Raw genomic sequence first — 20,896 nt, forward strand, 5'->3', positions numbered from 1 at the left:
CTGTTTACCAGACAAAAATTCTTGACCCCCTAAACAACTTTGCCGAAGACAGCAACTTTCTAGCTGATCAAGATCTCAAGCTATTGAATATGGGAGAAAGGCACGTATATACTAGCACCGCATAGTGAGAAAATTCTAAACTATTGTCACCCAACAAAAAGATCTTGACTTCCTGAAAAACTTTGCCGAATACATTTACTTTCTATCTGGTCAGGATCTAGAGATATTTTATATGCAAGAGTTTCACATCTATAGTAGCGCCGCAAAGTGAGAAAACTCTGAACTACTGTCCACCTGCGAAAAAGACAGTACCTTTCTATATGGTTTGGAACCCGAGATATTTTATATGAGAATTTCACGTGTATACTAGCGTCGCGTAGTGAGCAAATTCTGAATAGGCTTTGATCTCCTGAAAAACTTTGTGAAAGACAGTAACTTTTTATTTGGTCAGGATCTCGAGATATATCACATGCGAGAATTTCACATGTATACTAGCGCTACGTAGTGAGAAAATTCTGAACTACTGTCCGCCAGCGACAAGGCTATGATCTCCTGAACAACTTTGTCAGAGACAGTAACTTTCTATCTTGTCAGAATCTTGATATATTCCATGTTGTAACCAATTAAGTCAAATCCCACGTAGTATGGTCACAGTTTTCGCGGTTTCCATTTACATTTTCCCTATTGTCCGCATTTTTTAGGTGTTTACTGTAATCAAAGTTTAGCTTGTTTAGATCAAAACAAGTTTTTTGAGGAATACTCGTTGGTTTCAGATCGATTGGTAACTCAGCAACAAAATGGCAATGGAAAACTCATGTGTGTTGTACAAAGGACAACAGCACGAGTAACGGAGGGTTAAAGACCCTTTGGTACATTTTTTTTTACGGATCTTCAAAAATTTTGGTTGCCATTCCCCGCCCCCCTGCAACGTGACGTAATTAGTGAACGGACCATCATGGGATTCAGTTTTTGTATGTTGTTGTGGCACATGATATGTTTGATTCCTTTCAGGTCAAAGTTAATCGAAAACCCTTTAACGCCGGATTTTGTAACAAAGGCACACAAACACTTAAATATAGTCATTTCCCGATCTTGTCAGACTGTTAAAATATCAAGGAAAGCATTTTTTTCATCGACAGATGCAAAAGAGAAGCTTCGTTTTTTTTTTTAAGTTGCGCCCAAATTAAGACAAAATTGAATAAATCAGCATTATAACTCATCTACTTCTAGTTTACAGTTCAGGCTAAATAACAGCACGAGATGATTTTCTAGCATTAGTGCATTGGAAAACTCAACTTATCCAAACGTAGACATTACATAATTCAGTTGAATATACATCACAAACTTCACCAACATGGGTGTTTCAAGAGCTGTAAGAAACTGATTACCAATATCTTATTTTCATTAACTCGGGAGGACCTTCCAACTGGTTGATCCAACCCTAAATCATTCTTCAAGATCTTTAAACTTCCCTGCAAGTCTAGAATTTTTTGATATTTTCACTAGAATTTCCAAAATATTTTCACATAGGGTAAGGTGGGGCAAGATGGGTCAGCTAGTACATTTTTTAATTTATGTGATTGTTAAAATCATCAGGTTTAAGGCAACCCCAATGATGATTTGCTTTTTCAAACCAGCATTGAGGGTACATTAAGCCTGTCGATGTTGACATTCAATAAAATTAATAAATTAGGTAGATAACCCATCTTGCCCCGAGACTCATCTTGCTCCACATTACCCTTCATTAAGATTGATGACTCTGAGCCCCCATTTGGGGGTCCTGGCTTTAGCCCTGCCATTAAAACGGCACTGGTTCAATCACCAGCCAAGATTAAAAAAAAATCAATCCAATGTTTCAAACAATATTGTCCTTTCAAGTAGATCCAATCAAATCTCTGGTTATTTTTCGTTTTTTCCCGGCTATTTTTGATTTCCGGTACATTAACTTTTAGCTTTTCTTTTACGTTGCTAACATTTCCGAACAGCAGCGTTAACAGTTGAAACCAACTCAGTCAATCACACTTACGGATTCTCCAGCATCCGCAGGCACACCTTCGCCATCGTCCCGAGCGTTTCCGTCGTATTGTCCACATTGTCGGAGTTGTCCTGCACGAACTTGGACGTCGCTTCGCTCAGCACCTTGAGCATCGGAGTGGCGTGTGCGTAGAACAGGGACATTCGATTCGCCAGCTCGGTACTGACGATCAGCTCGTTGCTGTGGTCTAACCGCTGCCGGCTGGCAATCCGCCGGTAGTAGCTGAAGTCGTTCTGAATGGCGGGTGTTTTCATCTAAAACAAAAAAAAAAATAGCAATTAATTTCAGTTTGAACCATGCCTAGTTGACGGCTTTGCAACTACCTTGTACTCGTCAAACTTCAGCACAAACTCCAGAATTTCTGCCAGCTGCTTGACGAGGGCTTGCTGTGTTTCCAGGTGCTGTGTGGGATTGAGTCGACCGCCAACCAGCTGCCCCAGCAGCATCGGCACTATCCGTTCCAGTTCCAGCGAGTGTTCGTAGCAGCGTTTCAGCTTCTCCACCAGGGGTATCACAATGTTCCACGCCTTTTCCTGGCACTCGGGCGATGGGTCTGCGATGGCTTCACGGATTTCCTTACCGGCACCCTGGACGACGGGAGAGAGAGGGGAGGGAAACAAATGGAATTAATAATGGTTATGTAAGTTGATGTGTTATCTCAGGAGCACGACAACCACCCGCACAAATTAAGCTGAACAATGCATTAGGTCCTAAGCAACAATGACAGATTCTCTTCGTCGACTTTCTCGTTGCATCCTCACGGCCATGTTAAGACATTCCCAGCACACAGATCGATTCTAATACGACAAACACGACAAGAAACGGTTCTGTACAACGGAAGAGAAAGTCGATTAAGAGAATCGATCAATTTTACTTAGGTCCTACTGCATTGTTCAGCTTGAAATGTCTGGTTGTGTGTTTGAATGTCATTTGCGATATGAGCACATGGGTAAGCATAAAAATAGACCTCAACCTCCAACCAATGTTTTTTTCCTATCCTCTTGCAGTTGCATAAATATCGTCGGATTTCTGTGTTATCTTTGTCCACTCGAGGAGGAGCGGTTGTTTGTTTCCATTTCTCACATTTACTAAACATACTTGTTTCACACGCACAGGAGGATGTAAATAAACACAAGCAGCGTAAAAATGATCATAAGCGTCTACGAAAATGAGGGGGGGGGGCTCAACGAGTACAATATAAATGCCAGACTGAGGAATAAGTGATTCCAGTGCAAATTCCTTTCCAAGCAGTAGAATGACAGGAACAGAAAAAGATAAGAAATACGAAATGATGGCCCAAACCTGTGCACGTGACTGCACAAAATATGTATCACGTGAGTGCAAACAGCGAGTAGTTTGGTGTTAATGTCTTCTTTTGGCGCTGGCCGAAAACCAAAACCATACGCTTCTTCGGGCTGATTGTTGATGTTTTCTTTTTTGGACAGACCGCAAGCGAAGCAAGCACAGCCGCAACATCGTCGGCAGCACGTGGTTCCGTGTTCGATCAACGGCCGATGAAAGAATGTTGTTGTTGTTGTTTTGAAAAGCAAGTGTGTACTTTGGCATAAGGTATACAAAGCAAGGCACACGCACGCAGACACCCACCAAAAAGAAGAGTGATAGTTTTACAAGTTTGAAAATTTGTTTTCCTTCGCGAGATTTGGTTGTTGACAGGAGGAATCTGATACTTTGATGGAAACAAGATGTAAATCATGTTGCAATGTTTAGATTTCAGTCATTTCCTGAAGAGGCTTGGATATGTTTCACATCGAAAATATGGATCTTCGTTGTTGCTAATATAAACACTGACTCACTTGTTGCGAGACGCAGTAAGACTTACAATTCAAACGGCAACATTCCAACTTCACAGAGATAGCACTCTGTGGAGGTTACTTGGGTTATGGAATGATAAATAATAGCTAATTCCTCTTTTCTTTTTTGCTGCACCACTCCAATGCATTTCTCTGAGGTTCTATATTTACCTATGGCCAAGTTTGCGTGCGTTATATCGTGCAAGGAATAAATTAACGTTGTTGTGTGCATCCACTCTTTCTAGCTAGTATCGTAATAAATGTTCTTTGAAGCGTGATTTAGACCATAAAACTTGTACACGATGGTAGATGATTGTAAATACCGGGTACGTGCATCGTAGATACATTTTCTTCAATTGCTTGCTTTTGATTGCCAGTTGTAGCTATCTAATCTTTGCATTCTACAGCGCGCCATATTGTTGCTATCGATATAAATCTCTGTGTCCTATTAGGAAAATAAAGGATTTATTATTACACATAAGAAGCGTTGAGATGAGACAATTTCCACAATATTAATCGTTAGGGCGTTAAGGATATTTTGAAAAAATGTTAGTTTTGAATTGACAAATCCAAGTTTATGCCGGCCACCGGGGCGCTGTAATCGTAGAACAATTTTACATATTGAAGCAATCAAAACAATATATTGTTCCATCCGCAGGAACATCATCTTTCTTATAGCTGAATCCTCTGCGAAACCATTAGGAGGTAATCACGCCTGGTTTGGTAGATTCAGACGAGCGGGACAACAAAGGCAGTACCAAAAGTGCCTGTGTCGCAGACGGCATTGGATAGTTTGCCTGATCACCAGGAATATAACCGAGCGGAAACCCTTTCTTCTCTGGCATAAGTAGATTCTCTCTGGTAAGTAGAATGAGATATTTAAGTGCTAAATTATTGAAATAGCGTTGAAATAAAATAAAAATCGTAGAACAAACATGATAAAACCAACGAAATTCCTGCATGCTTCCGTATTAAACCAATAACCAGCATCGGATGCCTGTATTGGAATACATTTTACAAGGGGCTCTTTTCTATTTTTATTTGATATGGTTGCCCAAGTAACAAATCTAGAGCTGCTTGGCTATATTCAAAATTTATAAAGGTTTTATTGCAGCTGCAACCATTACCTACAGCTTTATGACGGTCATATACAATGCAAGTCATGGAACATTTTATAGCTATCTATAAAAAAAGCAACTAATGCTTGTGCTATTTTCACTTATTAAAGGTTTTATGATTGCCTTGAAGTATAAAAAAAGCAATATGAATTGCCGTTATAAAACCCAAAAATAAATCCTTATATTGCTATATACTGCCGATACTCGCATAATTGTCCCATCTTTGCTTGATTTCCTATTCATATGGGACAGTTATGCTTTTATGGGCAGTATAAGTAAGCGCAATAAAGCTAGTTGGCCATGAAAAAGTTATTTTAAAACAATTATAAGCATTCAGTTGCAACTTGTCAGAAGTGTAAATGTGCGGTTTATTTCTACAACATAGAAAAGAATCAGAACTTTCCGGTATTTCCAAGCGGAGTGCAAAGAAAATCAACAAGATTCTTAGCATGAGCCCGTTTATTTGCTACAGTCAGCCGCAAACCTTCGTGAATAACTCCAACCAAGAAAAAAATGCCGCTGCATTTTCTGCGGATGTCACCAGCTGTAAAGAGTGTGCTTCCTCACCATTCCATTGGTCGAAATACATGGAGTGGTGACAGTTCTAGGACAAAAAAGTTGAAATCACGCATAACTTTTCATAAAGGTTAATGTACCATTCAAAACTTTTCCAAATGTTTGTAAAATTCATCGGTTGCACCCGTAGAGTAGGAGTATACATTTGCCCTGAAATTAAAAAAATGAATTGCTCTTGTAAAAAGAAAATAGTGCTCGTAATAAAATCATGCATTATGATTTTCTGTTCTGCTTTCATTCAATGCACACTGGCACTGGGCCAGGAATGCAACTTAGCGGAGCAAAATTAATAACTCCGAAACGAAGCATTTTTGCGACTTGGTGCCTTGGGCAAAGTTTCTCATAATAATAAGGACCATCTATTGACATAAATAAATAGTTCAAAACTCTTCCGCAAAGATGGCGCCACAATCTAACTTCTTTCTCTGACGTTTTGGAGACTTGATGTCTTCGGCATAGTTGTTTATCTTGACAAAATGAACAGCTCTTTCACAGACGTGAAATTTCCACAGCCTACTGGTTCCAAGTTATATGGAGTTAAAGAAAAAAATGTCGAAAATATGGTTTTTTCTTTCTGTTTTGGTTTTTTGCTTACAACCATATAATGTTGTATTTTCCTCTTATGCAAATGCATTAAATAAATAACTTTTGTGAAGAAACATACTGGATTAAGTTTCAAATTTTAAAGATATTGTTGAAAAACGAAAAAAAAACAACTATTTTTGAACTTTAATATCTCCCTAAGCGCAAAAAATCGCAATCTGATATTTTCAGCAAAAATTAAGCAATACTCAATAAACAAAATATTAAAATTTTAGAGAGGTATATTTTGATGTTTTTTAGATTTCTTCATTTTAGTGGAACATGATTTTTTTTCTATAATTTTTTTTAATGCATTGAAATGGCTTAACACTTAACTTTGCCGAAGACATCAAGTCTCCAAAACGTCAGAGAAAGAAGTTAGATTGTGGCGCCATCTTTGCGGAAGAGTTTTGAACTATTTGTTTATGTCAATAGATGGTGCTTATTATGATGAGAAACTTTGCCGAAGGCACCAAATCGCGGAAATGCTTCGTTTCGGAGTTATTAATTCTGCTCCGCTAAGTTGCATTCCTGATCCAGTGTGCCATGCATTAGACATTTTAAGAAATTGCGCTTGGTGTTATTCTTGCCTGTTGTCCTCTGTCGCCATATTGTCATTATGAAAATGCCATTAGCCTTGGAATAAAATCCAAGAAATTTCAATAAAATAATGGCTAAATTAATTAAATAAACTGGATACAATATTACTCTTAAAGAGGCTATGAGAACCTTTTGTAGAGTATGAGGCTTTCTGACAAAAGGTTTTAAGACAGCTTTATTGTGATTCTCAAACATGCTTTATAAACCTTATCAAGAGTGGTCCACTAAGCTGTATGACGATCTTATAGCGGTTATCAAAAGGTTGTGCTGGAGCTATTAGTTTTATTGGCGGTTTTATAAAACTGATCTCAAAAACCGCTAATAGAGTGCAATAAAACAAGAAATGCTACTTGGGTGGTCACGTCTCCATATCAACAATAATCGATGTGGTATGGCTGTTAACATAACCATGTCCATAGCCTCATCATGTTTTTTCAATTTTATTTGAAAATTAGTAATTTTATTTTAGGATCGCAATAGTTTTTTTTTAGGTTTTGTACAAAATTCATTCATTTTAATAGCATATTTACACGAACTAGCACTGTAATTTAACAAATTTCCATAAAAATAATGAAATTTCCAAGGGCTATCACTAGCTGATCACCGTCGTATAGTGCTTATTCGCATTAGTTTAAGTTGGATTCGTGAATTATAAGCTTGAGTCATTTAATATCTGCACGCACTGTTTATTTTACAGCAGTGCTCCTAGCGGTCGGATCTGGAATGTTTTGACAGAAGCTTATTTTGAAATCTTTCCTCTTTCAGTGCTTGAATGTTCGGAACGTTTAAAAGAAGTTATACTTGATGGAAGCCGCGAACCGAAAATTAATTTTGGACACCCACTTGGAAAATCCAACGTGGTCAGCTGCATTTGAAGGTGTTGAGAACGGTTAGGGCAAACCCAGGGCTGTCGGATTATGCTAGCGCCAAGAAATTAAATGCCAGCCAAAGCACCGTCAGAAGGATTCGTCAGCGAAAAGGATTTCGATCTTTTCGGGATAGTAAGCAACCAAACAGGACACTGAAGCAGAATCTAGTGGTCAAAAGACGTGCCCGGAAGTTGTACAATGAGGTTCTTACAAAGTACGAAGGATGCATCCCCATGGACGACGAAACGTACGTGAAGATGGTATGGGCATGGTATTTTGCGTCGAGATATTAAATGACTCAAGCTTTAGTAGGGAAATTTTCGTCAATCTAAGCAGCGTCAGGTATACACATGATTTTGTTTACCGTGATTTTTAGCCGTAGGCTAGTTCATCACGATATACAGCAGATGGTCAGGCTAGATCCTGCTTAAAAAAATAGGTTTCAATTTGACAATAGGTTAAGTGACGTATAACTGGCTCTGATTACCCAACGAATGAGACAGACAACATTTTAAAAACCTAATGTAAAGTGAGGATTACATCGGGGCTGTGGTGAGGACTGGGTGATCGAACAAGGTAGAGCTCCACCGTAGGAGACAGTGCCCGGTCCGGTGGAGAAACCCCGACGGCAGAAAAAATAGAAAGGTGAGGAAAACAGATTTGACTATACAAGTGGGCTTCCTTCAGAAAGGTGATCAGTGCAGCCAACGTTGAGGGGTCATAACCAAGCAGATTACTGATGTTCTCCGAGAGTCCATGTTGTTCACGTAGCTTCTGGAACTCCGGACAGACACACAGCACGTGTTCCACCGAGGCGGGATGCTTCAAAATGAACAGACCTTACGGAAAGGTGTCCCACCGAAATTACAGGAAATCCTCGCATGGCCGGTCCGGAGTCTTGAGATGATCCGTTGGTCCTTGTACTTTTGGCTGTCCAGCCAAGAGCGCACGGTTGCTGCCAGACTTTCATAATAGTATTCACAATCCAACGCCTGACGTCTAGGATGGATACGTTTCTGGTGTAGCGGGGACGGGATGCACCAGATCCCGCCAGTCTGTCCGCAGCCTCGTTTCCGGGAACACCGCAGTGTCCGGGGATCCACGCCGGGACGGTTGAATTTGGGGCATACCGTGTAATGGCTTGTATCCAGGGGTGGCTCGGGGCTTCGGTTTCCAGCGCTTAGATGACGCTGTGTGAGTCAGTTAACACGAGGATCGGTTGATCTGCGTCTAGAATAACTGCGGCTTCAGCGGAAAAGACGGAACACTCCTCCGGTAGACTTTGACTCGTTGCAGTGTTCGGTCTTGCCACTCCGAGTCCAACTTCAGCCCACGACCGCGATCCGTCCGTAAAGCGATGAACGTGCCCCGGATAAACCGACTCTCTGCAACAGAACGTCTCAAAGCTACAGAGTTATCTCCGGCTTGGAATCTACTCTTAATCCGCTTATCTATTTTGACGACGTTTGATCACCATCGGGGGGAGGTCACGGTTGGCTGCAGTGCGGAGGGCTCTGTTCCCCTCGTTGAGGAGAAAGACCCTTTCGTTCCCGGATGTCTTAGCAGCGAGGGCAGCGGCTTTCGTAGCAATGACTGCCACACCATGTGGCGTCTGCAGGCGTGGAAGGGAGAAGGCCGGATACGATGCGTACGTACACAGATAAAAATTCTAAATTTTAATTGTGATGTAAACATTCATTCCGATAGACTTGTATTTCATTTCACGCAACCGAGCAACTTGCAAACAATGTTGTTTACAAAGATGGGCTTTTGTGTACAATATTTGCTACATTGCATGAAATGTGTCAGAACTTTACATGATATATAATGTAAACGTATATGATATGTGACGCTCCATTCATGTGCATCATATTGAACAGAAATTTACACTACTTTTTCGAACTGTGTAGGTATTGTAGGTGGTTGAGCTTCTCGGTGGCTAAGCAGGTTATTTCGAGGCCGTAGGAAAGTCGACTGTCCATAACAGCCCGAGCGACACGAAGGCGGATCTCACGGTTGCTGGCGCGATGCGGGCGGGAGATCGTCCTGACTATATTGATGCGGCTACGACAGTTTTCTTTTACCATCCTGAAGTGCTGGTTGAAGCTATCCAGTTCTACCCCCAGAACATGCACTGTTTTCTTGAGCGGAATCGGATGATGATCGGCGGTCCTCGAATCAGATGGCCCGAGTGACAGATATGGCACCGTACACTCTTCGGCGCGGAGAGCTCGAAACCAACCGCAAGCGTCCACCTGCTGACGGCGGAGACTGCTGCTTGAGCTATGTTCCTGGTCCGCTTAGTCGTTCGTCCCGTTACGACGATGAGTATGTCGTCGGCATAAACGATTACGTGCACGTTCTTGGGCAATCGGTTGAATACCCCGTGCATTACCACCAGGAATAGCGTTACCGCAATGACGGATCCCTGGGGCACTCCAGTTTCCTCGGGGAACGGATCCGAGCGAGTGTTCCCGACAGTCACCTGGAAGGTACGATCAAGGAGGAAATTCCGTACAAATGTGTGACGTGACCTTCCAGGCCCCAGCCGATGAGCTGCCTGATGACACCAGGTGTCCATGTCCTGTCGAACGCCTTTGAAATATCAAGGGAGACTAACTCCACATGGTGACCGTTGTCCTGAGCTTCTTTTAGTACTTTTCCTAGGGCTGCAAAGTAAGTGGAGGAGCCGTGTGCTTGCCGGTACGCATGCTGCCGTTCGTCAAGGAGGCCGTTTGACTCCAGGCAGGGTGCCTTCCATTCATTTTGGCTAAAAAAATGTTTTATTAAATAATAGAATAATAAGATATTATGATGATATTTTGTATGTGTAAGTAACAAGAAAAGATTGTAATGTTTGTGTTTGATGACTCCAGGAAATGCTTAAGACGACCATTTACCATTCTCTCCATCACAAATGATGTGTTTGTTTACATTTATCTGATGTTTGCTTCTCTATCCATTTCAGTCGACAGAATTGTTTAAAACTGTTCGAAATCGTTTTTACAACGCTCCAAATTTCTGAGGTGAGTGTGACTATTGTCAGCAACCTCTTTTTCTTCGGCAACCTTTCCATCTGATCTGCATGTTAACCAGCGGTTCGATTACCGGCAACACGAAATCAGCCGTATTTTATAGTACGTATATTTAATTTGAAGAAAAACCTGACATGCCATGTTTGCTCATGAATCATTTAAAGACTGGAACGCACAAAAATTGGTCGACAAAAAAAAATCGTTTCTTTCATGAAGAGCTTTGAGTGGGTTGGTTTCTTTTCTTTAAATTCCGTTATAATTGCTTATCTTTTGATAGATACGCGTATTTCGTCTACTACTTGCAGACTTCATCAGTGCCAAGTACTCAACACCACTTGGCACTGATGAAGTCTGCAAGTAGTAGACGAAATACGCGTATCTGTTAAAAGATAAGCAATTATAACCGAATTTAAAGGAAATAAACCAACCCACTCAAAGCTCTTCATAAAGGGATTCCGTTAAGAGGTTCAACAAATTTAAAGGATCGTTTCTTTTAGTTAAAATTCATATCACAAAAATCTTCTTATTTTTCTTTTGGTAGTTAAATTCATATATTTAAAGAAATAAATGCTTGTTTATTCGTTTGGTTTGCCAAATCCGAACTGCCGTGCCTTCCGCTAAACCCCTTCCATTAAATTTTGCACAGTGGTCTCATCGACCTTATTCGCCGCCGAACGCCAGTCACATTTAAACTGCTGCTCGTTTTCCGTGGATTTATTAGTTTTTTTTTAGATTCCGTTTGACTAAGGCCCACTTCCGTTCGATAGAGCGGAGCTCTGGGCTGTTGGGAGGGTTGTGGTCTTTGGGTACCAAAACCACGTTGTTCGCATCGTACCACTCCATTGCCTTTTTCCCATAGTGGCAGCTCGCCAAGTCCGGCGGCGTAGATCTCTTGATTGATGGTTCCCGTAGTAATGAAATTGTCGTTTTTTAGACCATACGTGCATTTGGCCTGCCAAATGCACGTATGGTCAAACTAACGGGAACTTCGATAGTTTGATGGTTTTGAACATTTCAGCCACCTTCCCTTTTCCTGATGCGGTAATAAAACTCCTGTTCCGGAAGCTGCTTGAAATCCGCCTTCACATAAGTTTCGTTGTCCATGACGACACAGTCGAACTCTGTGAGCAGAATTCGTATACAGCTTTCGGGACCGCTGCTTTGACGACGTGTTTTGTTTGTATTCTCGGTTCGCCACCTTCACCTTCTTAAACGTCAACAACCCGGCTTGTTTCTTGGCCCGCTGCACTGTAGTATGGGAGACATTGAGCTTGCCAGTGACGTCCCGGATGGAGAGGTTAGGATTCCGCTTATATTTTACCGCCACCTTCTTCGCCGTCGCTGACACGTCCGGATTACGATTGCCGCCGCTTCCAGGCTTCCTGGCCGACCGCAGACGCTCCCCGAGCACTTTTAAAACGTATGTCACGGTCGATTTGGCCACTTCCAGTAATTTTGCCAACATGGCGTGTGAGACCGTCGGATTCTCTTGCTGCGCGAGCAAAATTTTGACACGCTGCTCCTCTTGCTTGGATGTCATTTTGAAAACTTGAGAGTAAACGGTGAAAACTCATCATAGCAATCATTGTATATACACTCTACTTCCAAATGCAGCATTTCAGGTTTTTGTATGCATTTTTAACAGACATACACCAATTTGAAGTTGACAATTTTTTGCGCGTTCCAGACTTTAGTTTTTTACAAATTTGTTGATTAGATGAGCCGTTTTCCCGTTATGATTTTTTTTTTAAATAATGAATGCGCCATTGTCAATATGCCTGTATTTTGGCACAAACTTGGTTTATTGCCATTAGGTAATAAAATCGATTCAACGGCGTGCTCCATTCGAAACTCTCCTCAAAATTCTTCAAAGTGATAAAAATTTCAAGGCAAATCTTAAGTTTTTGTTAGTCTAGCATTTCTTTTTAATAAAATTGTTCTCAGTTTAAAAACGAAAACCAATAACCAATAACGGAATTCAATTTGTCAAGTTCAGTGTTTCTACAACAAGTCCTATGTTTAATTTTTCACATGACGAATCAATCAGACACGAACTTCTCTGATTTGTACGAAACTTTGCATAATTGTTTGTTATGGGCAATCATTCACATTTGTACTATAATTCGGCTATTTTGAACGTGGCAAAAATTTTAAAAATTGTGTATTCGATATTTTTCAAATACTCATTTCTAATTCAAATGACGTCTAACGCATAGGTGTAGTCTTTCGAGAAAAAATATGCACAGTAAATTTTGTTTAGTAATTTTCGGTAAAAGAAAAGCTTAACAAAAATGCAACCTTTTGAAACGTTTAAAGCTTTGGACACTTAAAAAATTTCCAAAATCATACCTTCTAATCAAATTTTTCGCTCATGGTCCCACCGTCTGACCAATTTTCGTATTTTTTTGTTCGAGAAAGTATATCTCTTAAAGACCTTTTAAACAATTATCGAAGTTGACCCCACCTTACTCTAGGAATCCACGGGCAAACATTAACTCCAAATTGGCTATCAAAGTCCCGCATCAATACCGGCACTGAGCAGCAACCATTACCATCAATTTCCGTATCATAATTCCGACTCAAAATTACAGATACAGCCAGATAAACGAGCAACCCCTGCACCCCAAACTATATAGTATTGTGTGAAACTAATTCAACCTACAGGTGTGCCCTTATTGGGAAGGAGGCAAACACTCCGCACGACACAACACATACCACGCATTCCTCCGACGCAAAACGCTCCCATTCATTGTCGGCATTTCTATTTCATAGGTAGGTAGGATAGACGCTTGACGATGCCCTTTTCTGCCTCAAGCGTCGGCGGCGTCGCCATTGTAAACAATAGGCGTAAAAAAGTGCCACTCGTAAACCGAGCGGATTAGCTGAACATTTAAATGAAAAATTGCCTCCCAAACAATGGCAAATACCTACAAGTGGCAAGTGGCAGATTGGGTTTGGGTGTCGGGGAATGATCACTCTCACCCCACCGACCGACCGAGCGACTGACGCGACGGTGAAGTCACAGACAAACAGACGTAACTCTTAGAAAAACTTGTTCTTGAAAACATAGTATCTCAAAACATATAACCTCAGTAACGACATCTCTCTGGCTTCTCGCGGAAAACAAGCTTGCTCGCTAGCTCGTAAACAATATTGCATAGAAGTTCTATAGAATATATAGAGACGTCAAAGTGATCCGATGCCAGCGCTGCGGCGAGTAGTTCGCGGAACTGATAATATTCAAATCAACCGTTAAATGCATGAACGAAGATACACAATGAAGAGTTACGTCTGTTTGTCTGTGGTGAAGTTATTGTTATTGTTACAAAATGACATCGGTTTTAGAGAAGAGACAGCTGATGCCCTTTTGGTACCCCTCGAAGAGGGGTGTACAAATTGACTGAATCTCCCAGTCTGGAAAAGGGTCCATGTTTTGCGATCCAATTAAAGCAATCAAACCGTGCACATAGAATCCGTGGAAGTAGCAAATCTAAACGGGCATCAGGCGCAAAAAGGTAGTGGGAGGGTACTCAAAGTGAATACCCCCGACTAAACAGACCAAAACGCTGCGTAGGATTCTGATTCAGATTCATACATCTGTTCTGCGGTGATGTTTATGTTTTGATTCAATCACTTGATTGAATGCGACGAAAGACTGCAATCCGTATGAATCGCCTTCCTCAATCACGACGACGACCACGACGACGACGACGATGGCACGCGGTCATTTTCATAAAATATATGACCTGCTGATGTTTATCTTCGCCATAATACAGCACGATAACTTGGGCGTACGTTTGGTGTATCACTTGAATTGGTACAGCACTATCGTGGTGATAGGTATTGGTGTTGGTTTTTATGGCTATTGAGAGGACACGATGGGTGGTGTGCATATAAATATTCATTGAGTTTTCTTGTCGCAAATGTCCGGCGATCACGATCGTTGTCTGCGTTATGAATCGTAGAAGTGACAAAATTGGACACAGTCAGAAGTGAGAGCGGCGGTGTATCCGTATTGGAACTGGCATCCAATTGAAAGTTTTGATTTGTTGGCTTAGCTTAATTGGTATGGCAGAGTACTTTCTTACACCCATCCATATTTAAGTCATTGGGGGAGTGAAATCGGGAATTTTAAATTTTGACTACTAAAAATAGCTTTCCGATACATTGGAGATAGTCGTGGAATTTTTGATGATTTATCTTGTGCACTGTGAAAAAAATACGATTTCTTATGGTAGCCTAATAAATGCTCTAAATAAGGCAAAACTCCCACAATAAAAAAAGAATGAACAAATCTCATTAATTATTGAAGAGATACAAAATTTAAAATTTGGTAGACAATGTATGGAAACATAAAAAAAAACTGGGGACGGGTCTGGCCTAGTAGTTAGCATTAATGTATCTCAAACTAAAAGTCACTAATATCCTTCGAACATTTATTGCTTTTTTCAAAGAAAAAGTTTAGTGAAATTTTCATATTTTTCGATTTCTAGGCGCCATGATCTTGCCATGTTATTGCAAAAAAAATCTGATAATTTCATGAATTGAAACATCTTACCTTTTTGTATCATGCTAGTCTAATAAATCAATATCACACTTTTCACTGTAATCGTCAATATGGAAGATTTAACGCTATTTGCGCTTTATAACTATGGGCCGAACATTAGGGATGTCATTTTGAAACGTGCTCCTAATTATGGCCTACGAACTTTATTTGATAACTTTGTTTTGGTATTGGTGAAACCATTCCCGTTTATGAGGACTCAGCAACTGTTCACTCCTATAGTAGAATCCAAGTGAAATTTATGCGTCACTAGTAGCGGGAAATAGTACTAATCGATGTTGTTAAATTTATGACAGCCGGTTTAAATTCCAGAGTTTGAATGATAAATTATTGAAAAAAAAAAGTTCAAAATAGTGAGATACGATAATTATTCTTAATGATAGGGGAAATGTCTCTAATGTTGGCCTATGGATCTAAGATTGGGCCCATCGCTAAAAATCTGCTATTTATTAATTGTATCTAGATGAACGCGTTATTGGGACGTTACTAATGGATATTTATGGTTGCTATTGAAAATTTAGTCGATTGCTGAATTTATGTATGGGCCCAAATTAGGGACACTTAGGCCGACATTACCCCCTTCCTCTTTCCCCTTTCGAACAATGTAATGTTATGTTAATTTTAATTGCTATGTCGTTGAAAGATAATGAAAATGCGTTTTTTGATGAACCGATATTATTTAGGTTATGTTTTGTTAAGAGCTTTAAGTGTGTTGGTTTATTTCCTTTTCATTCCGTTATAATTGATTATCTTTCGACAGATACGCGTATTTCGTCTACTACTTACAGACTTCATCAGTGCCAAATACTTAACACCAGTGGTGCAATTATAACGGATTTAAAAATAAATAAATCAACACACTTAAAGCTCTTCATGAAGAGATTCCGTTAAGAGGATCGCCAAATTTAAAGATTTATATTTTGTATTATTTCAGATTCCCATCCCGAAGTCAGTCTGCTGGATATATTAAATTATGTTGGGGACTCCGTGCTAGCGGATTTAGAGACCTAGCATATTGTGTGCCTGGGCTACACCAGCAAAGCAAGAATTGAGGGGAATGGGTTTGTGCTGCAAAGTTCCCATCCCGGGGACCGGCCACATGAAATTAATCTCAAATTACCCCACGACAACAAACTATGGGACTTATATTCTAAAAAATCTGCTTCAACAAAATGATGGGAGCATATGCGCTCTGTCCCTGTTCCGTAAACAGTGGAAACCTTAACTCCACTGCGCAAATTTGTTGCTCCCCGAGTTCGGAACCCGAAAAAGTGAAAATTTGTCCCAGGATAATGCTACGATCCTGCAACAACAAAGAAAATGTTAAGTGGTGAAGCTTGCGCTCACGTAGTCTAAAAATCATTTTTTTCTGATTGCCAGCGATTATATTATTAAAGCCACTTACCATTTTGTAGAAGATTGGATATTTATTGGATAAGCTTTTAGATCACCAAAACGTACAGAAAAAGGCAAATTTTAAATTTCAAAAGTGAAAATTTTGATGCGAGTCGCGTTTGACAACTGTTTACATTTGTTATTACCGCTACGACAACAGCGCCACGGGTGGCCGGTAGATGGTTGGAGTTCACTATAGGAAATCCCATAAACAAATGTTAAACATAGTGGAATGTTTCATATCCTTTCACTTCACTGTAAAATCCCAGGCAAAATGATAACCTTTGCGTGAAAGGACGGGTCGACACGGTACACACGCTATTTCTATACAACCCAAATTTTAGTGCTGGTTTGAGTGCTTTTTAAAACAGGCGAAAAACACGAAAATTGTTTTTTAATATGTTTGTAAAAACAGTAACACATACTGTGTAAAAACTATATAGATATCAACAAAAATACCCTAAGCTACAATATGGAATCAGTATTTCTAATTTGGAAAAAGCGCAGCGGGTAAATTTAATCTTTACATTATACTATCAAAGTTACCCGCATTATCAAAGATACCCCGTTTTACGGTACCCTAAATTGAGTAAACAAAGTAGGGACTGACAAGATGACGAATGGACAACATCGACCTAAATCCGAACGATGTTGTTCATTAGTCATCTTGTCAGTTCCAACTTTGGTTGCTCAATTTAGAGTAGCCCTACTTTTGGTGGATATGAGTAGATTATACTCAAATTTGGGTTGTGCGTGCAGTAAATCCTGCCGCAAACACAAACTTCTCGGCAAATGAAACTGATTCAAATTCGCAAAACCGTAGGTCACTCGTAGAATGAGTAAATTTTTATCAAATATGAGTAAATGTCACTCATATATTAGTGACATTTACTCATAGTTGAGTAATAATTTACTCATTATATGAGTGACCTACGTTTTTGCGAATTTGAGTGAATGGGATTCAAATATGAGTAAGATGCATTTACCGTGTAGGACCTTCGAAAAACTATAAAGCCGAACAATGCATTAGGTCCTAAGTAACATTGATCGATTCTCTTCGTCGACTTTCTCTTCCGTTAATAACTTGCCTACAAAACCGTTTCTTTTCGTGTTTGCCATTTTAGATGCTAGATAATAGCTTCTTTTATCGAACTAGGGAAAATTGATTCAATGTTGGCCTAAATGCCCCTTTTTTGGGCCCAACCATAAATTCAGCAATCGACTATATTTTCAATAGCGACAAAAATATCCATTAGTACCGTCCCAATGACGCGTTCATTCAAATAAAATTGATAAAAAGTAGATTTTTAGCGATGGGCCCAATCTTAGATCCATAGGCCAACATTAGAGCCATTTCCCCTATGTGTTGAAAATAGCTGGAAGAGTCTATAAATTGCAGTGGGGATGCAAGTAGAAAATCTACAAAAATAATCTGTCAATGTTACTTAGGAGCTAATGCATTGTTCGGCTTGCTATCACTTGACTTGACAGTTTATATATATGTGTGGTCGTGAGATGATCTACTTGGCTAGTGATTTATGTTATCTGGATCAATTGGAAAGAAAACACTGTCTCTTTAATCCTCATTAGTTCTTACGCGAGAAGTGTAAGTGACGTCAACAATGTGATTACGTATGAATGATAAGGAGTGAAAAAGAAGCGCGATTTCACATGCCGAACCTTTGTAGACATTACATTACATGACCTGGATAGTTTTCATGTTAAAATGATGATTTTTTTTTAAATTTTAAGTCGGGCATAATTAATATCAAAATAATAAGAATATCTAAACTTGCAAGTTGACAGTTAAATATTGACTGCAGCTGAATTATTATATAAAAGACGGCATAAACTGTTATTGAAGGCTACATATTAGACCAAGTTTACTAACTGGAGTTTAGATCTTGAAGTTCTATAAACCAAACAACATTTTGTAGGATTTAAAGTTGGGTTACCAAAATATTTATCGTTTAACTGTCCTGGACTATTTTGAAGATTTTTGATACTTTACCACAGTGAAAGACATAATATGATAGTTCTAGACTAACATTTGAAAAGGACGTAATTCCAAAATCACCATATCGAGAAAATCGCTTCCGAATTTTAATGACCCAAATATTAATCCTATTTCACGAATTTCCATTTTCTTGATGATTTTATAAGTTTGACATATAGTAAATAGTGTAATCTATCATCGTAAGTTACTAAAAACTTCAAAAAAGTCTTTTTTGTCGTGACATTGAGAAGAAAACATCATTCGCCCTGATAACACTGGTGATACGCCGTGGAAATACACCCTTGGGTTTTTTTGTTTGTTGTTCCGTCTTGGTTCTTCGTTCGCAAATTTTTGCGAGAGTTGAATTACGCCCAGAGTTTTTTTTGTTCGTTGTTTACACATGAAATATCAATCGGATGCATTTCAAATGAGTACGTTTGGCAAATTAAAACAATAAAATTCGTAGTTCTGGTGCAAGGCGTAACAACCACATGCATCATAGAGTTGAAAATTTAAAATACGCCATGTAAAAGGAAACGTTTTTGATGATTTGAAATGATATTTTCTTCAATTTTTACGTGTTTTACGAGTAGTTTGAGAACTGTTATGGGGACTCCCTTAGCTCAGTCGGTAAAGGCGCAGCTACAAAGCAAGACCATGCTGGAGGTGGCTGGGTTCGATTCCCGGTCCGGTCTAGGAATTTTTCGGGTTGGAAAATTTCTTGACTTTGTTACCGTTTGTAACTTTGTTGATGTATTTCTGTATGTTTATCGTATTCTGCATGTCCATTTAAATTTGAATAATAATTGCCAATTTGATACCCCTAGTTTTAGTACACTATACACTACCACAGTTTACTACCAACTGCTGGAATAGGTGATGAGCCAACAAATTGAGTTCAGTGGAACTTTAGTGAAGTTTAGTGACGAAGAGTAAGAGTGTCGTAGTAGCAGGAGTGGATAGAGAGAGAGAGAGAGAGAGTCAGGACCCGTTAGTTGTGAGGGTAGCTTTTGGTGGAGAACTGGCCTCTCGACGATACCGAGGTTGGACTCGGTAAGATTAAGATTTGGGTTCCACCCCAAATGGTACCGAGCAGGTCTCCACACACCCGTGAAATCCAAGTCTGCCATCTCCAAGCCTGGAACCACAGACTCTCAGCATAGCCAACATTTGTTCGCCAGAGTCCGCCATTGTGCTAACCGACCGGCGTCACCAGACGGTTTCACCGAGTCTTCATCAGCCTCACTGTTTCCCGCCATCAAGCTAGCCACCATCATCGAGACCACCACCACCAGCACCATCACCCCCACCAGTAAATTCCAGCAGCCACCGGCCGGTCAGGTATTACACACCACACCCCCCCCCCCCCACACACACACCATGTTAAATTAGGGAAATAAATGGTAAAATTGTATTTCACCAGCTTCTTTTACTACACCTTATCCGAGGTCTGATTTGCCGAGTAAAGTACTCCAGCCGACCTTGAGACTCAGAAATAGTTCTCCAGCTCTGCTAGCCATCAAAAGAGGTCGTTGAATGACCCACCCTCATTGGTAGGCCGTTGCTTAGCCAAGCCCGCCGAGGTGTTTGTCCTGGTAGCCCCCTAGGTACCCCCCCTAGCAGCAACAACTTCCCTGGGCATAGAAGTATGATTGGACTTGCCACACAATTATACCAATGCAAAAATGGTACAGGCATCGGAAGCTCTCAATTAATAACTGTGGAAGTGCATCTAGAACACTAAGTTGAGTGCACGCAATAAGCTAATATGCGATATGCAATAAGCTTGAAATGCGATGTGTTTTTGAAGTTGTGAACTGTTATCTCTATATGTGGCAAAATATGATTTGTTTACATTTTGGCACTTCCGCTCCTTTCAAATACTAGTCTAGAGTTGCAAACAGGTGTATAATTATGTATATGATATAAAATTGATTGGTTCCAAGTAACATTGCAAGTCTAATAAAGGTTCAACGGATTCTTCAAGACCAAATTATGGCCTACAAGACTATGATAAAACCAAAATGGTTACTTGGGTTGAGTAGGGGAAATGACCCTAATTTTGGCCTATGAATCTTAAGATTGATCCCACCGCTAAAATTCTCCTGTTCTTAAATTTTTCTTAGAACAATGCGTTATCCGGACAATACAAATGGATATTTTTGATGACAAGTGAAAAATTGTAAAAAATGCTTACTACGAAATTTATGTATGTAAATATTAAGGGAACTTAGACCGACATGAGGGGCATTAATCTTATATATGATCTTTCCCGGTGCAATTTGGGTTTGGATGGACATCCTGTATGAAGCATT

The 20,896-nt window shown here is 39.9% G+C and overlaps 1 protein-coding gene across 1 annotated transcript in view; it reads right to left on the bottom strand.

The window, feature by feature from the left end:
• Positions 1-20,896, bottom strand: part of LOC135708447 (CYFIP-related Rac1 interactor B) — a 175,372-nt gene that overhangs the window by 16,671 nt on the left and 137,805 nt on the right. Inside the window, exons 2-3 of the mRNA XM_065230564.1 lie at positions 2,359-2,622; positions 2,027-2,289 (exon numbers count right to left, since the gene is read on the bottom strand). Of these exons, the coding sequence (XP_065086636.1) occupies positions 2,027-2,289; positions 2,359-2,622 (527 nt within the window). The remainder of the gene's footprint in view (positions 1-2,026; positions 2,290-2,358; positions 2,623-20,896) is intronic.

Source organism: Ochlerotatus camptorhynchus, unplaced genomic scaffold, assembly GCF_037179485.1.
Source record: "Ochlerotatus camptorhynchus isolate MF236.1 unplaced genomic scaffold, CSIRO-AGI_Acam_v1.1 ptg000330l, whole genome shotgun sequence".
Taxonomy (NCBI): Eukaryota; Metazoa; Arthropoda; class Insecta; order Diptera; family Culicidae; genus Ochlerotatus; species Ochlerotatus camptorhynchus.